At 46.8% G+C, this 22,225-nt stretch overlaps 2 protein-coding genes across 2 annotated transcripts in view; one reads left to right on the top strand and one right to left on the bottom strand.

Annotated features, from left to right (window-relative positions):
- The window catches only part of adgrb3 (adhesion G protein-coupled receptor B3), a gene marked incomplete at its 5' end in the record, with an annotated part of 129,221 nt that extends 120,316 nt beyond the window's left edge, over positions 1-8,905 (top strand). The window contains 7 exons of the mRNA XM_080016869.1: positions 136-307; positions 396-491; positions 644-683; positions 5,505-6,142; positions 6,319-6,354; positions 6,758-6,862; positions 8,447-8,905. Coding sequence (XP_079872995.1) covers positions 136-307; positions 396-491; positions 644-683; positions 5,505-6,142; positions 6,319-6,354; positions 6,758-6,862; positions 8,447-8,635 — 1,276 coding nt within the window. The 3' untranslated portion in view covers positions 8,636-8,905. The remainder of the gene's footprint in view (positions 1-135; positions 308-395; positions 492-643; positions 684-5,504; positions 6,143-6,318; positions 6,355-6,757; positions 6,863-8,446) is intronic.
- Positions 8,906-10,834: 1,929 nt separating this feature from the next.
- The window catches only part of lmbrd1 (LMBR1 domain containing 1), a 65,957-nt gene continuing 54,566 nt past the window's right edge, over positions 10,835-22,225 (bottom strand). Inside the window, exons 14-15 of the mRNA XM_080016087.1 lie at positions 11,796-11,923; positions 10,835-11,662 (exon numbers count right to left, since the gene is read on the bottom strand). Coding sequence (XP_079872213.1) covers positions 11,552-11,662; positions 11,796-11,923 — 239 coding nt within the window. The 3' untranslated portion in view covers positions 10,835-11,551. The remainder of the gene's footprint in view (positions 11,663-11,795; positions 11,924-22,225) is intronic.

The following is a 22,225-nucleotide window of genomic DNA, read 5'->3' as shown; positions in this document are numbered from 1 at the left end:
CCCGCCCCCCCCAACCCCCCAGTCTGGGTACAAGACCTGGTCTAACCCCCCCCGGTCTGAGTCTGATCCATCTCTCAGATGGTTTGTGGTCCTGAACCTCCATGTAACCTGGTTGTACCCCCCCCTCCCCCCAAGGGCCTCCCTGTGGAGCTCCTGCGTAGTGCTCCCCCTGCTGGCGCTCACCTGGATGTCGGCAGTCCTAGCTATGACGGACAAGCGCTCCATCCTCTTCCAGATCCTCTTCGCCGTGTTTGACTCACTGCAGGGCTTTGTCATTGTGATGGTCCACTGCGTCCTCAGGAGAGAGGTACAGGAATTAGTTTGTCTTCTCACTTGCTGTTGTCCAATAACACACTTTGTTCCATTGTGGAGTCCAACGCTGGTCTACTCTCCAGGTCCAAGACGCTTTCAGGTGTCGTCTCAGAAACTGCCAAGACCCCATTAGCGGTGACGCGACAGGAACCTTCCCCAACGGTCACGCCCAGATCATGGTATGAGCTACTTCTTGTTCCTAAATGACCTGAATTTCACTTTTAAGGGTTTTTTATATTCCTCTTTTCATTGAGGCATCTCTCTCATTTCTTCATCTTCTCAAACCTTCTGCTTATATTCATCAGCTATTGTTTCTGTTTTGAACCTGCAGACGGACTTTGAGAAAGACGTGGACATCGCCTGCCGATCAGGTGAGAAACACTGAGGAACTCATGGAGGAACACACTGAGGAACACACTGAGGAACACATGAAGGAACGTATTGAGGAACACATTGAGGAAAACACTGAGGAACCCATGGAGGAACGTATTAAGGAACACAATGAGGAACACACTGAGGAACACATGGAGGAACGTATTGAGGAACACACTGAGGAACAGATGGAGTAAAATGTTGGGGAACACATTGAGGAAAACGGAGTAACACATGGAGGAAAATATTGAGGAACACTGAGGAACACAGCGAGGAACACACTGAGGAAAACACTGAGGAACACACTGAGGAACACACTGAGGAACACATTAAGGAACACACTGAGGAACACCTTGAAGAACACCTTGAGGAACACACTGAGGCACACAGGGAGGAACAGATTGAGGAACACACAGAGGAACACATTGAGGAACACACTGAGTAACACTCTGAGGAACACAACAAGGAACACACTGTGGAACACACAGAGGAACACATTGAGGAACACACAGAGGAACACACTGAGGAACACACTGAGGAACACACTGAGGAACACATAGAGGAACACATAGAGGAACACACAGAGGAACACACTGAGGAACACATAGAGAAACACAATGGGGAACACATGGAGGAACACATTGAGAAACACATTGAGGAACACACAGAGGATTACACAGAGGATTACATTGAGGAACACACTGAGGAAAACACTGAGGAACACAATGAGGAACACACGGAAGAGCACATTGCGGAACACACAGAGGAACACATTGAGGAACACACTGAGGAAGACACTGACGAACACATGAAGGAACACACTGAGGAACACATTAAGGAACACACTGAGAAACACCTTGAAGAACACCTTGAGGAACACACGGAGGAACACATTGAGGAACACACTGAGGAACACAATGAGGAACACATGGAAGAACACATGGAAGAACACATTGAGAAAAACATTGAGGAACACACAGAGGAACACACGATGAACACATTGAGGAACACACAGAGGAACACACTGAGGAACACACAGAGGATTACACAGAGGATTACACAGAGGAACACACAGAGGAACACATTGAGGAACACACTGAGGAAAACACTGAGGAACACACGGAAGAACACATTGAGGAACACACAGAGGAACACATTGAGGAACACACTGAGGAAGACACTGATGAACACACTGAGGTACACATAGAGGAACACAATGAGGAAGACACTGATGAACACACTGGGGAACACATAGAGAAACACATTGAGGAACACACAGAGGAACACACCGATGAACACAATGAAGAAGACACTGATGAATCCACTGAGGAACAAATAGAGAAACACAATGAGGAACACACGGAGGAACACATTGAGAAAGACATTGAGGAACACACAGAGGAACACATTGAGGAACACACTGAGGAACACATTGAGGAACACACAGAGGAAGACACTGAGGAACACAATGAAGAAGACACTGATGAATACACTGAGGAACACATAGAGAAACACAATGAGGAACACACAGAGGAACACAATGAGGAACACACGGAAGAACACATTGAGGAACACACAGAGGAACACATTGAGGAAAGACATTGAGGAACACACAAAGGAACACACCGGTGAACACACCGATGAACACATTGAGGAACACACTGAGGAACACAATGAGGAACACAATGAGGAACACATGGAAGACCACATTGAGAAAAACATTGAGGAACACACAGAGGAACACACCGATGAACACACAGAGGAACACACTGCTGAACACATTGAGGAACACAATGAGGAACACATTGAGGAACACACTGAGGAACACATAGAGGAACACAATGAGGAACACATTGAGGAACACACTGAGGAACACATAGAGGAACACAATGAGGAACACACGGCAGAACACACAGAGGAACACGCAGAGGAACACACAGAGGGACACACTGATGAACACATTGAGGAACACAATGAGGAACACATTGAGGAACACACTGAGGAACACATAGAGGAAAACAATGAGGAACACACGGAAGAACACACAGAGGAACACACAGAGGGACACACTGATGAACACATTGAGGAACACACTGAGGAACACATAGAGGAACACAATGAGCAACACACGGAAGAACACATTGAGGAACACACAGAGGAACACTGAGGAACACATAGAGGAACACAATGAGGAAGACAGGGAGGAACACATTGAGAAAAACATTGAGGAACACACAAAGGAACACACCGATGAACACATTGAGGAACACACTGAGGAACACAATGAGGAACACACGGAAGAACACACAGAGGAACACACAGAGGGACACACTGATGAACACATTGAGGAACACACTGAGGAACACATAGAGGAACACAATGAGGAAGACACTGATGAACACACTGAGGAACACATAGAGAAACACAATGAGGAACACACGGAGGAACACATTGAGAAAAACATTGAGGAACACACAGAGGAACACACAGAGGAACACACCGATGAACACATTGAGGAACACACTGAGGAACACAATGAGTAACACAATGAGGAACACACGGAAGAACACAGGGAAGAACACACAGAGGAACACACTGATGAACACATTGAGGAACACACTTAGGAACACAATGAGGAACACAATGAGGAACCCACGGAAGAACACATTGAGGAACACAATGAGGAACACACAGAAGAACACGCAGAGGAACACACTGAGTAACACACTGAGTAACACACTGTGGAACACATTGAGGAACACATTGAGGAACACACAGAGAAACTCATTGAGGAACACACTGAGGAACACATAGAGGAACAAATTGAGGAACACACTAAGGAACACATTGAAGAAGACACTGATGAACACATTGAAGAAGACACTGATGAACACCTTGAGGAACACATAGAGGAACAAATTGAGGAACACACTAAGGAACACATTGAAGAAGACACTGATGAACACCTTGAGGAACACATTGAGGAACACACAGAGAAACTCATTGAGGAACACACTGAGGAACACATAGAGGAACAAATTGAGGAACACACTAAGGAACACATTGAAGAAGACACTGATGAACACATTGAAGAAGACACTGATGAACACCTTGAGGAACACATAGAGGAACAAATTGAGGAACACACTAAGGAACACATTGAAGAAGACACTGATGAACACATTGAAGAAGACACTGATGAACACCTTGAGGAACACATAGAGGAACAAATTGAGGAACACACTAAGGAACACATTGAAGAAGACACTGATGAACACATTGAAGAAGACACTGATGAACACCTTGAGGAACACATAGAGGAACAAATTGAGGAACACACTGAGGAACACATTGAAGAAGACACTGATGAACACATTGAGGAACATGCTGAGGCACACCTTGAGGAACACATAGAGGAACAAATTGAGGAACACACTGAGGAACACATCGAAGAAGACACTGATGAACACATTGAGGAACATGCTGAGGCACACCTTGAGGAACACATAGAGGAACAAATTGAGGAACACACTGAGGAACACATTGAGCACGAGGCACAAAAAGCTTCTCGTGCGTTGGTGCTATTCGCACATATTTAAACTAGATATTATTTATTCATTTGGTGCAAATTTGGCCCCTTACTTTGCAAATATGTCCAATTCACAAACACTGGCACTAATAGCCACTCCCAGTTAGAGTGAAATGATAACCATACTTCAAAGAGCTGGTGGTAACTGCACACAGACCAAAAAATAAATATAAAAATTTTAAAAAAGGCAGCGCTGTGCGATCGTCTGCAGAAAGCTGGTCCAACTGAAGAGCATTCATAAGGGGTGTCATGCCCAAATTTCCAGTGATCTGTAAATAATATTTTAACATTATTATTATAATTCTTATAACTGTCAAATTATCTGTAGGTAGCGGAAGGAGCAGCAGTCCGTGGTGTTTTTTTTTTTAAATGGACTCCAAATTAAGTTGTTGAAACTTTTAATTATTTATTCTATATAAAAAATGTGTTACAAACTTGACAAAAACATTATAAACAAAACAAAAACAAAACAAAAAGTGCCTGATGCTGCCAACCATCCATTTTGATTATCACCGCAAGTTCAAAAATGTACAGGTGCACGTCGGTCATGGTCCGGCTTGGACGGAGTACGCCCTAACAAAAGTTAATATCTATCAGAATGATGCATTTTTGAAGGTTTTAAAAGAAAAAATACCATCAAATGTTTGTTTTTTTTCCATAAAAACGATTTTGTAATTAATATACATATATATATATATTTTTTCTATAAAATCGATGTGTTTTGCCCATGATTTGGCGGTCCACTTGCAATTCCATATTGTGGGTATTGAGAATAGTTTGGGAATCCCATCGGTTGGGAATCGCTGTCATATATCACATATCATATGTTTGATACGTTTAAGTGTCAAGTGTTTTGTGGGACGTCACATGTAGAATCAGAGAGTAGTTCAAGGTTGCATGGAATACCCTGGAATAACCTTGAATAATGATAATAATAACCAATACTCTAATTGGATGCAATTACATTGATACATTTCTGAATTGATTTGCAAATTGTGATTCTGATAATTTGTTTGGAAGTTATATAAAAGTGTTATTTCAAATGAAATACCAACACAGTTGCATATGAATTGAAATATAACATTTCTATATCAAAATAAGTTTGTTCCTCGTAAGGGTTTATTGTTGATGTTTCTCGTAATGTCCTAATGTTGACATGGTTCAAGCGGCTTGATGTTAGTTTGAATGATTTGCTCTCACCTGATTGGCACGTGCTTGGCTCCGCCCACAGCACTCCATAAGGACATGGGTTTGTGCCGGGCAGCCACTATCACTGGGACACTGTCCCGCATCTCGCTCAACGACGAGGAGGACGACAAGGTTCCCGAGGGCCTCAGCTACGCCACGTTGCCTGGCAACATCATGTCCAAGGTGATGATCCAGCAGGGGGCGGGGCTGCACATGCCACTGGGCGTGGCCGAGCTGGGCGTGGCCGAGCTGGGGGAGCCGTGCATGAGCGACGCCGACATGCGTCGCGCCGTCTACCTGTGCACGGACGACGCCCTGCAGCCGGGGGAGCGGGACGACATGGAGGTCCCGGCAGCCATGATGGACACGGACTACATCGTGATGCCCCGCGGCGCGGCGCTCCCCCTCCTCAAGGAGGACGGCAAGATGAATATCGCCATGGAAACGCTGCCCCATGACCGGCTCATGCATTACAAAATGAGTCCTGAGTTTAATATGAGCCCACCAGGTGTGGACCACATGACCCTGGAGCAGCACATGCAGAACCTCGGCCAGAACCTGGACCAGAACCTGCCGTTCGAGCCCCGCACTGCCGTCAAGAACTTCCTGGCTGAGATGGAGGAGAGCGCCGGGCTCTCTAGGAGTGAGACGGGGTCCACCATCTCCATGAGCTCCCTGGAGGTACCGCACCCTCAGCACGTCAGATCAATACACGTAGGACTGAGATGGTTCTGATCCAGATACTGGGATTGGAACTAGATGTCTGGGATTCAAGTTGTTAATCAGTAATGAATAAGACGTTCTCCTGTTGGATGTATTTACTGTTTACATTTGATTCAAAATGTTTATCTTCACAGAGAAGGAAGTCTCGATATTCGGACCTGGACTTTGAGGTGAGTGAAGCTTTTTAAAGATGTTTTGCTGCATTCCTTGTTTGGTGAAGACGTGCTCCGCTCATCTCATCTCCTGCATCTGCTGGAATTTACAAAACCTACGCTTAGAAATTTATTTGCACATTTCACATCTACTTGCAACACCTATTGTGTTGAAAAGGAAAAACATTTCGAATAACTTTTCAGTTTTGATTTTCCATCACTGCATTTATAAGGTGTGAGCGTCCGGACTGAAGGAGACGTGCAGATCATGATGTGTAACATAACGTGTTGTAGAGTTTCCTTCCTTTCGGACGCCGCTCAAGTACATGCAGAAGGGGGGGGGGGGGGTGCGGGGCAGGGCTGTATCTGCGTTATTGGCTTTCAACACCAAACCCCCCCCCCCCCCCCCTTGCCATTCCAGAAGGTCATGCACACCAGGAAGAGACACATGGAGCTGTTCCAGGAACTGAATCAGAAATTTCAAACCCTCGACCGATTTCGAGACATACCAAATATGGGCGGCATGGTGAGTAATAGGAAGCGGGGGGCGTGATGTCTAAATCACCAAATCAGATGTTAAGTAGGTGTGATCATCCAGATCACCTGTTAATCTGGTCTCCGGTGGCAACAGTGACTCCATTTCATTTGATGACTCATTCTATTTCCTGATCCTACATCCTTCCTCATGACGCATGGCTGCTCCTTACATCTGTACCACTTTTTAACCTCAACCTTATTCTTCCTTGATTTGGTGTCAATACAAGTGATCAGAGTCATTATCTTTTCAATTGATCCAGTATTGAGAAAACCTTGTTCTGTCAATTCACAGCAATTCTCTCAAAACTGCATCGATTCATCGTCAAATCATTGATCCGACGCTTCGTCCAAATCCACATCTGATCAGTATCACAGTATCAAACCAACTGGATGTCACTGTGTGTGTGTATATATATATATATATATATATATATATATATATATATATACACACAGTGTATTTACACTACTGGTCAAAGGTTTTTGAACACCCAGGTCAGGAGAGGTCAGTGGAGGAGGTCAAGAGAGGAGGTCAGCACAGGTCAGTAGAGGTCAGTGGAGAAGGTCAGGGGAGGTCAGTGGCCCACATGGCCACTGATGGAGCCTCAGGGCAGCATGAAGCTCCACCTCACTACGTACAAAGCAGACGACAAGGCCACCAGCAAAACCAGGCAGCACCACAAGTCACATCCATGCTAAAAAGTATTTCATCTATTACTGGTTAGCTGCAGTATTACAACAATATTATTAAGAAGAATAAAGAGAAATGTAGTATATATAGTGATTTTTAAAGTACTCAGATGTGTTATAGGTTAAAAATGCATGTCTTACTTAAAGAATGCATTAAGTTGCATTCAATATTATTAAATATTATATGGCTCACAAGGAAATACATTTAGAAATATTTGGCTTTCATGGCTCTTCCAGCCAAAAAGGTTCCCGACCCCTGGTCTGGAGGGTGATGGAGAGGTTAGGGTTAGGGCTTTCCCAGGGAGGAGAAGGAGCTCAGTCTTGAGGTTGAGCTTCAGCTGGTGCACATACAGACAGGTGGTGCACAGACAGACAGAGGAAGGAGGAGGGGGGGTGGAGGTGGAGGAGAGAGGAGAAGAGGGGAGGGATTTGGTGTTAAACTGTGTGAACGGCAGCAGACCATGAGAATCACGACAGAGCAGAGGGATGAAGCTCTGGCAGGTGGAGAACCTCCATCACAGAGCAGAGATGGGAGGGTGGGGAAGGGGGTGGAGGCAGATGAGTGGATTTCGGTGGTGTAGAAATGTATTAAAAACATTTAAAAGATTCTGAAGCCGATCACTTGTATTGATCCCAATGAACACAAGCTGTTGCTAAGTAACGGCTGCAGCTTCTCCTCCTCCCTCTCCCTCTGCAGAGGCCGATGCACACGCTGGTAAATATCCCTTCACCGCCTCTGTCGCCATGCCAACCACATCACACCATACTGTTATTGTTCATTTTTACTTCATTATTATTAACTATTGTTCTGATGTGCTGCTGTGTGTGTCTAACCAAATGCTCTTATTGTGAAATCCTTGTGTTGCTCACTTCCTCTCCGCAGGAGAAGGCGCTGCCCAACAAGAACCCGTGGGAAAGCTACAACCCGGCATGCGAGTACCAGAACTACGCCTCCATGAGCGTCCTGGAGCCCGGCCACAAGGAGGCGCTGGAGATGACGCCGGCCGAGTGGGAGAAGTGTGTCAACCTGCCCCTGGACGTCCAGGAGGGAGACTTCCAGACCGAGGTCTGAAGAGGAGCAGTAGGAGGTGGAGGAGGTGGAGGAGCAGGAGTACTTTGCACTGAGGAGGCGTGGGACTTTGCGCCTCCTGGTGGTGTTGCTTCTTTTCGGGTAAACAGGGACTTTTTGTGCCGATGCAGCGTGAAGACGCAGAAGGAGCAGAGGGAGGAGGCGCAGGGTTTGCTGGTGTTGCGTGCAGCGCCCCCTGGTGTTCTGCTGCAGCACAGAGAAACCTCACGACCAGAAGAACAATGTACATATTTCTGCAGGTTTTTAAGAAGTTTATAACAGTCTGTTTGGGCCATTACTACACTTTTTACGTTAGGATTTAAAACATGGGCGGCCATATTAAAATGAATGTTTGTCAGGCTTCATTCTTCATTGCTTTAAATGCAATAAAGATAATATTCACTTTTATATAAATAATATATTTCACAACTTTAATACTGCAGAAACCGCTTGAAGGAACTGGCAACTCATCTGCAGCTCTGTATAAAATATTTAAAACAAGACGTTGTTTGGTGTAAATAAACTTTTGTCTACATATGTTTTACTTGTGCCAATTTATTTTAATGAGAAAAAGATGCAAAACCTGATCAAGAGTTCTAGCGAAAATGTTAACGTTTGAAAAGGCTGTAAATAAAAGAGAAAATATGTTCGTACTGAGTCCACGTTCTGCTGTTTGTCCCTTTCACACTTCATACATGAAGACAAAGTTCAGGGAAATATAGTGAAGATTTAATTGTAAATAAGTCCATTCCTTTCTCAACCTGTGCTGTCAGCAGCTTCATAGAGTATTTGTGCCGTTGCATCCAAGACAGAGTTCATCTGCAAGTGAAGGATGACAAGCAATCCACCGATCCCCCTCTTTGGAGAATGAGCCAACCCTGACCGAGCTCTAACCCATGTTCTGATCAATAAATAACAAATCATCAATACTTCTCCGAAAGGGAATCACCACGTGAAAGATATAAACATGAACTTTGTGGCTGCCTGCCACACCCACCTGAGTGGTGTTTTCAGTTCCCTCCGACACACAGACACAGGCAGACATGTTGCAAACAAACCAGTTTATTGTAGAGAGTGGACAGATGGAACAAGCCTGAAGCAGATGGACACATGTCTCACACACATCCCATGTGTGTGAGACATGAACCACCAAACCTAACAGGAGTAAGATTTGTGTGCGAGTGTATGTGTTCTAAGCTAATATGAGTGTCATTAAAATTTCAGGACGGATGAGAAGCACGTCGGGCAGAAGCATGATGGGCAAGAAGGCAGCCGCCCGTCACATCCCCACCCACATAGTTCGCACCCCACCCACCTATTGTGTGGTGTTTGTGTGGAGTATTTGTTTTGGCGCTGGGAGAGATAGGATAAGCGCAACCAGATCAAGGCAGGGACGCAGCAGGCCGGGCAGCTCCGCACCACCCATCAGGCCCCTGGCCAGCCCCCAACCGCCACACATGTAGAGTTAGAGTATAAGAGTTATAAGATTTATAAGGGTTAAAAGGTTAACAGTTATAAGGGCTATAAGAGTTATAACGCTTTTCGCGGTTTTAAGGGTTAGAAGAGTTAGAAAAGTTAGAATGTTTATAAGGGTTATAACAGTTATAAGAGTTATAATGGTTATAACGTTATAATGGTTATAAGAGTTATAACGGTTATAAGGGTTACAACATTTATAAGAGTTAAAACGGTTATAAGGGTTATAACGTTTATAGGGGTTATAATGGTAATAAGAGTAATAACAGCGGTAAGAGTTATTATAAGTTATAATGGTCAAAACAGATATGGGAGTTATAACGTTCATAAGGGTTATAAAGTAATAAGGGTTATAACAGTAACACTAAGAAGGGATCTTCAGCGGCGTCTTTGACACAAGCTTTACTATTTAAATGAAAGTCTCTTACCAGATGAGAAGCTTTGATTCTTTTAATGCTCCATTACAAAAGAGAAGCAGCCTTGGGCATCAAAAGAGAAGCCCTTGATTGCTGAGTACTGAACAATTATTACTTTGCTCTTACAGAAGCAGCTCCAATCTTATCTTAGGAAACCCAAACTGCTTTTGTAAATTCTAAATGACTATCGGCATCAGATCAACATTTCTGTTACATTACTATGTTCACATCGCCATGGAGACCAAGCAGAGGGCGTCTGGCTGATTGGTTCTTGTAAATGCAGAAAACTGTGAAAACATCTCACCCCACAAACACTTATGTTTTTATTTAAAACAATATTATAATTTACACTCTTTCCACATCTTGTCCAAAATGTCTGAATTTACAACAATGATTTAATGACGTTTCTGTCCTGAACTGAAATACTGTGAAAGGAAGAATGTTTCTGTAAATCCGTCACAATTGCACTTAAATAAGAAATACTTGAGAAATACTTCTAAAGTGCATCTACATTCTTTTAGAAACAAGCAAACTTCTCCCAAAAGCAGATTAATCAAAGATGTCAAATAGAACAAACTATAAAGTGGAAGATCAGTTTTCTTAAGGTTATATTACACATTATTACATGTTATTACACATGTCCAGATAAGTTGTACATAGAGCACTTCCGGATGTTCTGTTATCCATTCCAGCAGATTCAGGATGGAACTACTTCCTCCGCTGCTGAAAGACTACAACGCGCTGTTTGAGTCGAAGATTCATTTAAAATGCGTTTGTGAGAAATGTATAGATCGCTATGTGGGAACGTTCTGCATTTCATTCTTTGGATCCACGAGGTTCAGAGACGTGGACTTTACAGACACAAACCATGCGGTCCCTGCCAGGTCCTCATAATGCAGGATGAGGAGTAATAATTCATTAAAACAGATCACCAAAACCCATCGATCAATACCCATCGATCAATACCCATCGATCAATACCCATCGATCAATACCCATCGATCAATACCCATCGGTGGAGCCGCTCTCTAGTGAACGTATTCATCGTCGCTCAAGTCTGAGTCGTCAGCCTCCACCTCGCCCTCGATCACTGAGCGCTTCCCCTTGAAGCAGGACACCAGCAGCCCCACCAGGAAGACCTGGAAAGCAAGGAAAACACCTGGAGTTACTATGGAAACACCTGGAAAGCAAGGAAAACACCAATAATGTAAATATTGGTGAAGCTCAGGGGCTTTTGGAGTGCAGTAGAATGTGTCTATTTATAGAACTCACCCCAATGAAGAACCAGTTTCCAAAGTAGTAGATGGAGCTGAAGAACCAGAACTTATGGAGGAACAGGTAGGACCTGGTTACCGTGCACTGATCTGCAGGACACAGGAGGGAGATACAGACAATACGTACTATTTAATACCTTCCGTGCACTATCTGGCTTTGAACTGTGGAATCTTTCAGTTGGAGTTTCACCATCGTTCAGCTCAAGTTTCTGAATCATTCATTGAGTTCGAACCTGCTGCTTTCAGCCAAATTATACATTTTGAAACGGCAAAGAAGACGCTCTAAGTCACAAACAATACTGTTTTACTTGATCTGTTAGATTACTGATATAAAAACACTTCCAGGAATGACTAACGACTTTCTGAGGTCATCCAAAAACCTGGAGACTAAAAGTCCAGAATGTCTCAGAGAAGCTTCCCTTTGATTAATTATTTATCGTTAGAACAGAAAAAACAAAATCATGGAGGTCAGAGCGGTGGAGGTATGGCCGCAGGTAACAAGCTTGTAGAAAAGCAGAGAAAGGAGAGTCTTGATCCAGGTGGAGGACCTATGAGGTAGAACAAGAGCTTCTGGAGGTTCTTCTTCTCATGGACGATCTGGACCAAATACACAATTGCTCCTCCATGTTTCTGTCTGTGGGAGAACTCCTGGTGCCTTCACCAAGAACATCTTGGTCCAGAACATAGATGCTCCAATCACCAGCAAACAAAGAGCTGAACATGGAGACGCACTGTCCTGTTCCGGAATAAACTGCAGAGCAGGAAGGCTCTCATTATAAAAGGGATTATTAGCATATATGAATATAAAACACCTACATTTTCCAGTTTTGCTTTTGCGCCTAAAGCTCCAAACCACTAGAACTTTTGCATCTTCCCCACGACTGTCCAGTCATATGACCAATATGAAGCAGATATGAATCATAACCGCCAGTCAGAGAGCAGCATGGCAGAAGGTCTCAGCTTTGGTCCCGCATGGACCTGCTGTCCACTTCCTGTCCTGGAGCCAGACATTGGACCTGCAGTCCACCCGTGGACCTCATCACCGTGTGGCTCTTAAAGGACTGTGTCCAGGGTGTTTCAGTGTAAACACAGATAGACAGAATCCTTCCTCCTTCTGGGTTTGGCTGCAGAGTTTCCCCCGCGACCGCAGCCTCCAATGCAGCTCCAAAGCAGAGCAGCGTCCTGCGCCAAGTCCTGCCCTGGGATCCTGGCACGGGATCCTGGCACAGCCAAGACTGGGTCTGGTTCCAAACTGGCAACGCACCCACATTGTTTTTCCTCCTTGAATGGAAACACAACAAGATGCACAGCAGGTGGCGCTACACCTCGGACAGTCTGGACCATCAGGGACAACAGATACAGCCCAAAGAGTACAGAAGGTGATACTGAAATAATACACATTGCTGGTACTTTAACTATTCTTCTACCCATCCATTCCATATATCTAATGAGCTGAGACGCAGTACAACGGGCTGTGACACACAGTACAACGGGATGTAACAAGCAGTACAACAACATGTGATGCGCAGCACAACAGGCTGTGACGCAGTACAATGGGCTGTGACGCAGTACAAGGGGCTGTGACACACAGTACAACGGGCTGTAACAAGCAGTACAACGAGATGTGATATGCAGCACAACAGGCTGTGACGCAGTACAACGGGCTGTGATGCAGTACAACCGGAGGTGACACACAGTACAATGTGCTGTGACGCAGTACAATGGGCTGTGACACAGTACAACGGGCTGAGACGCAGTACAACGGGATGTGACGCAGTAGAAAGGGCTGTGACGCAGTACAATGGGCTGTGACACAGTACAACAGGAGGTGACACACAGTACAATGGGCTGTGACGCAGTACAATGGGCTGTGACACAGTACAATGGGCTGTGACGCAGTACAACGGGCTGTGACGCAGTACAACAGGCTGTGACGCAGTACAATGGGCTGTGACACAGTACAATGGGCTGTGACGCAGTACAACGGGCTGTGACGCAGTACAACGGGCTGTGACGCAGTACAACAGGCTGTGACGCAGTACAACGGGATGTGACGCAGTACAACGGGCTGTGACACAGTACAACGGGCTGTGACGCAGTACAACTGGCTGTGACGCAGTACAATGGGATGTGACGCAGTACAACGGGATGTGACGCAGTACAATGGGCTGTGATGCAGTACAACCGGAGGTGACACACAGTACAATGTGCTGTGACGCAGTACAATGGGCTGTGACACAGTACAACGGGCTGAGACGCAGTACAACGGGCTGTGACGCAGTACAACGGGATGTGACGCAGTAGAAAGGGCTGTGACGCAGTACAATGGGCTGTGACACAGTACAACAGGAGGTGACACACAGTACAATGGGCTGTGACGCAGTACAATGGGCTGTGACACAGTACAATGGGCTGTGACGCAGTACAACGGGCTGTGACGCAGTACAACAGGCTGTGACGCAGTACAATGGGCTGTGACACAGTACAATGGGCTGTGACGCAGTACAACGGGCTGTGACGCAGTACAACGGGCTGTGACGCAGTACAACAGGCTGTGACGCAGTACAACGGGATGTGACGCAGTACAACGGGCTGTGACACAGTACAACGGGCTGTGACGCAGTACAACTGGCTGTGACGCAGTACAATGGGATGTGACGCAGTACAACGGGATGTGACGCAGTACAATGGGCTGTGACGCAGTACAACTGGCTGTGACGCAGTACAACGGGCTGTGACACAGTAGAAAGGGCTGTGACGCAGTACAACGGGCTGTGACGCAGTACAACGGGCTGTGACGCAGTACAACGGGATGTGACGCAGTACAACGGGCTGTGACGCAGTACAAGGGCTGTGACCCAGTACAAAGGGCTGTGACGCAGTACAACAGGCTGTGACGCAGTACAACGGGCTGTGACGCAGTACAACAGGGGAGTCGACTGAAGCAATTCTCTCAATTCTGGATCAATTGAAAAGGTTGAGATCGACTCCCAGATGGTTTTCCTCCTCACAGCGTGAGGACAGGGAGAGATGGAGCAGTCCTCTCCGGCTCGGTCACAGAGCCATCTGGAGAGCCAAGCTCCGCCTGCTGCACTCCACCCAGCACAGCGCAACCACATAGTGTTCCTGAAGCCACACCCTCCTCCACCAGCTTTAGTTTAACGTTAAGCCTCCAGCCCAGAGCAGAGGGTGGATAAGGTGGAGGGACCAGGGTCAGCAACAGATAATAAAGAAGTGTGTTTCTTCACCTCCACCCTTGTCCTCCACCTCGTCCTCCAGCTGCTCACCTGCTTCCCAGCCGCAGATGGCTCTCTGCAGTGGTCTCAATGTATAAGTGTGTAGCGCTGACCCACTCCACCTTCAAACCACCTCCATGAGGATCAGGCAGCCATGATCCCTCATGCATTATGGACAGAGTTAATACCAGCCTGTGTACCTCATCTAAAAGCACTCCTTCTCCTGCGCCACCCGGCCTTCTCAGAGCTTTAGTGTTTTCATGTCACAACCTGATGAGGGCACGGAGCAGAGCGAGACATGGAGGCCACAGGAAAAGGCCTGCGGCTCCGGTGGGTTATCTCCAAAATAGGAGCCTTTCTGTGTGGAGTTTGCATGTTCTCCCCGTGCTCACATGGGGTTTCCTCCACCTCACGTCAGTAAGGACCCCCCTCAAAAACATGCACCATCATGGTCTGACCAGCGATGGACACTCATCACCAGGTCGCCGGGCACGTCCACGAATGCTGCCCACTGCTCCTGGCTGTGGCCCCGGAGGAAGGACAAGCCAGGATGGTTAAACGCAGAGGCCTCATTTCACCGGCCACCATCAAAGCATGTGCATGTGTTGTAGTGTGGTGTGCTGTGTGACGATTAAAGATTGTTCTTCTGTTCTTCTTATATTAGAAGGATTTTGTCCTCCACCCTGGTACACACATTGTATTTATATATGTGAATGTTAATTGTTGATGCAGACGTTTATTGTTAATTATTAAATTGTTGGTTTATTACATATGGCCAATTTTTCACATTTATTCATTTTTGATTACTTTATTATTATAATTACTACCTATTGTTTTGCTGTGATGCAACACTGAGATTTCCCTATAGAGATGAATAAAATATATATCTAAGTTATGATATTAATATTGTTGCTGCTATTATTATATTACTATTATTATTATTCTCAACACTTTTTGTACATTTAATTCAGATATATCCACTGTGGCCTGTTCAGTATCTGGTGGTGAGCACCTGCTCCTCATCATCAACTCATCCAGACACACACACGTACTGTATGTAGGTCAAAATTTATATTCAAAACTGTGTGTGTGAGCAATATGACATTAATAAATTGTAGTATTTACAGTATTACAGTATTACAGAAGGAGATTCAGGCTCATGGTAAATATCTTCCAAAGAAACAAGAAAAAATCAGAGATAGATTCAATTTCTACCGTTCTGTGAGGATGAAACGGCTTCACGCCAGAACCACCCTAACACACAGCACAAAGAAGAGACCTGGTCGGGCGCACCCAAACACGGCCCGGGCGCACCCAAACACGGCCCGGGCGCACCCAAACACGGCCCGGGCGCACCCAAACACGGCCCGGGCGCACCCAAACACGGCCCGGGCGCACCCAAACACGGCCCGGGCGCACCCAAACACGGCCCGGGCGCACCCAAACACGGCCCGGGCGCACCCAAACACGGCCCGGGCGCACCCAAACACGGCCCGGGCGCACCCAAACACGGCCTGGGTCCACGCAAACAAGGATCGGGTCCGTCCGAACACGGACCGGGTCCGTCCGAACACGGACCGGGTCCGTCCGAACACGGACCGGGTCCACCCATTACGGACCAGATCCATTCAAACACGGACCGGGCCACCCGAACACGGACTGGGTCCATTCAAACACGGATCAGGTCCATCAGTTTTGACACATCATAAAAATGGAAAGAAAGAGTGTGATGCAATCGATGGATAACTGTATACAATAACTATTTATCGATGGAGTTTCCTGTTGAAAATTACACTTGATGAAATCACCACCGTCTATTCCCAGCAGCCCTTTCCCCGTGGAAACAAGCCAGTTGCTAGGCAACAGACAGCCACGTAGTTCCACAACTTCCTTCATTGCTTGCTCCATTCATCCTAGAAAAAAGATGAGAAGCACAAGACCGGACTACAAACACAGATGAACAGGACAGCAAACACTGGGAAAGGTTCAAAGGTTTCACATCTTCTCCTCATTGTCATTCTGGGATGTCTACATTAGAAAACCATCATCGAAAAAAATGCTTTTATTAATTCTCTCTTGATATACAGTTTATATATACACCGTGGTGTGCCTCTCCTCCTCAGAGGCTAGGAGCAGCACATAGTGTATGTCAACCAGATTAAGGCGATGGAGATGCTCTCCTTCGGGGGAATCCCTCTGGTCTGAAGAACTCTGGCTGTGTTGCCGTGGTAACACCATGCTGTGGATACATTTCCATTATGGAGAGCAAATGACTAATGGATGCCTAATAACCTGAGAAGAGGTAATGGGAGCTTGGCATCCAGCATCTGCTCTCCAGAAACCAGATCCATGGAGCATTAGGGGTCGGCTGGTCCAGAAAAAGGAAGTCCAGAGTCAGGGGGTATGCTGGTGCAGGGAAAGGTCCTTCTTCACCACAATGTCCCAGACTCACTAAATAACAACCCACTATCTGTATATACATAATTGCCTATTCCATATACATAAGCATATTCCCTTTATCTATTCCATTTTATTTCATTTTATTGTATTTTATTTTATTCTATATATTTTTATTTTATTCTATTAGTATTCGACTTACTGTATTACGTTTTAGGAATCATTTAGTTGGTCTATTAGAAAGAAATTTCCCTAGGACATATTGTGTGTTATCACCGGGTGCGTTGCATTACATTTCACTGCATATATGTATGAAAGTATGTATATGTATGTGACTAATAAACCTCTTGAACCTTGAACCTAATTTGACACAGCAAACAAGTACTGAGATCCAACATGGCTGCCGTGTTTGGACGATCTGCTACTCCACAAAGATCAACACACTGGAGATCTTTGTCAGAGGATCAAGACTTGGAACACTGGAGCTGCAGCTGAACATAGAGCAGCTCCAGCAGCTGATTCTGTCAGGAAGAGGCAGTTCCTAGTTTATGTCTCGTTGTCTCATCTTCCCCTTACCTGCTTGTCTCCTCTCATCGACCCAGTCTGTCTCTCCAAATCCAGCCAGCCCGGTTTACCTGCCTGTCTCCGCTCGTCGACCAAGGCTGCCCGTCCATCTCCATCCAGCCTGGTTCCCCGTCTCTCCACCCGGATCTGGGACCCCATCTCCTGGTCAACATCATCCCTGCCCTGCCCTGCTCCATCCCTACCCGACCGGGTCCACCCGGCCAGCTCCACCGTCAAGGCTAATAAACATCCTTTGCCTGCCTTCCGTCTCCCTGTGTCGTGCGTTTGGGTCTCTCCCAGTTCTGGTCGTGACACTTCATGTATTTCTGGGCCCCCTGCAACCCTTTCTGCTTGTGAGCATTGCTTAGGGGGGGCCCAATAGTAGCTTTATGCACAATTGCAAGCCTCTGGAGGATCCTACACCTTGAGGTTGGCTGGACTCCAGAGGCACAAGCTGCTTCAAATACCTGTTTGCTGCTTTGTAACGGCATTTTAGCAGCTGCTCTCTTCATCACATGAAGTTGTGGCAGAAACCTTCCTCATTCTGCCTTTATCTGCACCAACCCGTCTGTGCTCTGAATCAGCCACAAATCTCTTCATAGAACGATGTTCACGCTTACGTTTTTGTGAAAAATCTAATGTTTTCATACCTTGTCCAAGGCATTGCACTATTTGAGGCTTTTCGGCAGCAGAGAGATCCTTTTATTATCACAGGTGTCTGAGATTGATTGCAGTGATCCAAGGAGCCCCGAGACACAATACCATTCGTGAGTTAAATTGAAAAACAAATGTAATGTTTATGACACTTCAATCCAATTTGCATAATAATTTGGAAAGCGGTGTATATACGTATGTATATATATAACTCGGTCATTATGTGAGGAGTACCTGAACAGATATATTGGGTTTCAAGATTCAAGATTTTTTATTTGTCACATACATATACATACTTTCATACATATATGCAGTGAAATGTAATGCAACGCACCCGGTGATAGCACACAATATGTCCAAGGAAAAAATAAAAAATAAAATAAAAAGTAGAAAATTCCTTTCTAATAGACCGACTAACTGACTCCTAAAACGTAATACGGTAAGTGGAATACTTATAGAATAAAATACAATAAAAATAAATTGAAATAAAATGGAATAGGTTGAAGGAATATGGCTATGTATATACAGATATGTGCATTTTAAGTGGCATGTGAATTAAAGTGTCATGTGAATTAAAGTGGCATGTGAATGTGAATAGAGTGAGGTAGTGTTTGGGATAATACAGCACAGTATACAACAGTACGGCGCAGCAATACGGCATCACGAACAACCCTGAACAGTGATACAGTATGCGGTACAGTATGCTACATACAGTACAGTAGGTAGTGGAGCCTAGTGCATGGCTCAGTTAGGACCCCTGGTGAGGTCAGCGTTGACAGTTCTGATGGCTTGAGGGAAGAAACTCCGTCTCAGTCTCTGTTCTCGCTGTGTGACTGCGGAGGCGCTTGCCTGACCGCAGCAGCTGAAACAGTCCGTTGTTGGGGTGATGAGGATCCTTCATGATCCTACGGGCTCTGCTACTACACCTCCTGGTGTATAACTCCTGCAAGGGGGGGAGGGTAGTTCCAGTGGTACGTTCAGCTGAACGCACCACCCTCTGCAGGGCCCACCTGTCCTGGGCAGTACAGTTCCCAAACCAGGCAGTGATGTTGCCTGTCAGGATGCTCTCCACTGCTCCAGAGTAGAAGGACTTGAGGATCCTCACCGAGACCCGGAATTTCCTCAGCTGCCTGAGGTGGTAGAGACGCTGCCTCGCCTTTCTCACCAGAGTGTCTGTGTGAACAGTCCATGTTAAGTCCTCTGTGATGTGGACTCCCAGATATCTGAAGCTGCTCACCCTATCGACAGAAGTCCCATTAATCCATAAGGGCGCGTGCGTCCTCGATTGTGATCCACGCCTAAAGTCCACAATCAGCTCCTTGGTTTTGCTGACGTTCAGGTGGAGGCTGTTGTCCTGGCACCAGAGTGACAGGTCAGCCACCTCCTCGCGGTAGGCCTTCTCATCGCAGTCGGTGCTCAGGCCCACGACCACGGTGTCGTCAGCAAACTTGATGATGGTGTTGGAGCTGGACCTGGCCACACAGTCATGTGTGTACAGGGAGTACAGTAGGGGGCTGAGGACGCAGCCCTGGGGGGATCCTGTATTCAGGGTGAGGGAGCTTGACATGTACTTCCCCACCTTGACCACCATCAGCTTGACAGCCAGTCTGGTGCGAACTATGGTGTTGAAAGCTGAACTATAATCAATGAACAGCATTCTCACATAGGCCCCCTTCTGGCCATCCAGGTGCGTGAGCGTGGTGTGCAGTACCTGGGAGACCGCGTCATCCGTGGATCTGTTCTGCCGGTACGCGAACTGCAACGGGTCCAAGGTGCGGGGGAGGGAGGCGCAGATGTAATCCTTAATCAGCCTCTCGAAACACTTCATGACCACCGAGGTGAGGGCCACCGGACGGTAGTCATTCAGGCAGGTTGGAGAGGCGATCTTCGGGACAGGAACGACGGTGGACCTCTTGAAGCAGGACGGGACCACTGATTCAGCCAGGGAGATGTTGAATATTGTGGTGAACACCGGAGCTAGCTGGTTAGCACAGGTCTTCAGTACTCGCCCAGATATGCCATCTGGACCCGCAGCTTTCCTGGTGTTCACCCGCATCAGAGCCCTCCTGACCTCGTGCACGGACACTGAGAGTGCGCGCTCATCCCCAGCGGTGTAACTCCAATTTGCCGGCGAGCTAGCGGTGCTGCTGCCAGACTCGAACCGCGCATAAAAGGAGTTCAGTTGGTTGGCCAGGGAGGCGTCCACACTCGTGGCTGGGGAGGAGCTGCTCTTGTAGTTTGTTATTGTTCGCAGCCCCTCCCACAAGCGTCGTGTGTCCCCCCGCTCCATCTGCAGCTCCACGGTCTCTCTGTACGTCCGTTTGGCGTCCCTCACCGCCCTCCACAGATTGTACGAAGCCGCTTTGTAATTGTCCATGTTACCAGATACAAGTCCGTCGTTGTAAGCGGCCGTGCGCGCATTCAGAGCGCAGCGGATGGATTTATCAACCCATGGTTTCTGGTTTGGAAATATTCGAACTTTCACCGTGGGAACAATATTATCCGCTAGCGTAGCCACAAAACTTACTACAGCCTCCGTAAACTCGCTGACGTCACTTGAACTTGTTTGGAACATGTCCCAGTCTACGTCAGTCAGAGCGTCCTGAAGCGCAGCCTCTGATTGGTCCGTCCACCGCTTCACTTCCCTCGTCACCACCAGATCCCGCGCGATCAGAGGCCTGTAAACAGGAAGCAGCGAGATCGCGGCGTGATCTGATTTCCCGAAAGCAGGGAGCGAGATGGGCTTGTATCCGTTCTTGTAAGGAGTGTAACAATGGTCCAGAGTTCTGTCTCCCCTGGTGGCACACGTGATGTGTTGGTGGAAATTCGGCAGAACTTTTTTCAGGTTGGCCCTGTTAAAGTCCCCAGTCACCACCACAGCCGCGTCGGGATGTCTGTTCTGAAATCCGCACAACACATCGTGCAGAACCGACAGAGCTGCGTCGGTGTCCGCTTGCGGTGGGATATAAACGGCTGTAATGATGACCGTGCTGAATTCCCGGGGGAGATAAAATGGACGGCATAGTATGGTCAGCTGTTCCAGGTTCGGCGAGCAGGAGTGGGAGAGGAATTTGGTGTTGTTGGCGTTACACCAGCGGTTGTTTACCATTAGGCAGACGCCTCCACCTTTGGATTTCCCCGACTCTCCCGTTCTGTCGCCGGGGAACACGGAGAAGGCCTCGGCTGGACGTATGGCTTCATCCGGCACCAGTGGGGTCAGCCATGTTTCCGTCAGGCAGAGGACGCAACAGTTCCTCGTATCTTGCTGGAATTGAATCCTCGCTCGAAGTTCATCCATCTTGTTCTCCATGGACTGGACTTTAGCAAGAAGGATGCTTGGCAGAGGTGGACGGTAAGGTTGCGTCCTCATTCTGACCCGAATGCCGCCTCGTTTACCTCGGTGCTTCCTCCGTGGGCCCGCTCGTGGAACAGCGGCTCCATTTTTGTTGTAGTTGTTGTTGTTGTTGAGTGTTCCCTCGTAGGATTTCCGCCGGCCACTCTGCTCCCACGGATAAAAAGTCCCAAAGTTGTTCGTTTAGGGAAATTTTTATATCCATGAGTGCATCGCGGTCGTATG

This window comes from Zeus faber (assembly GCF_960531495.2).
Source record: "Zeus faber genome assembly, chromosome: 16".
NCBI classification, from domain to species: domain Eukaryota; kingdom Metazoa; phylum Chordata; class Actinopteri; order Zeiformes; family Zeidae; genus Zeus; species Zeus faber.
This window is presented reverse-complemented; position numbering and strand designations above follow the sequence as displayed.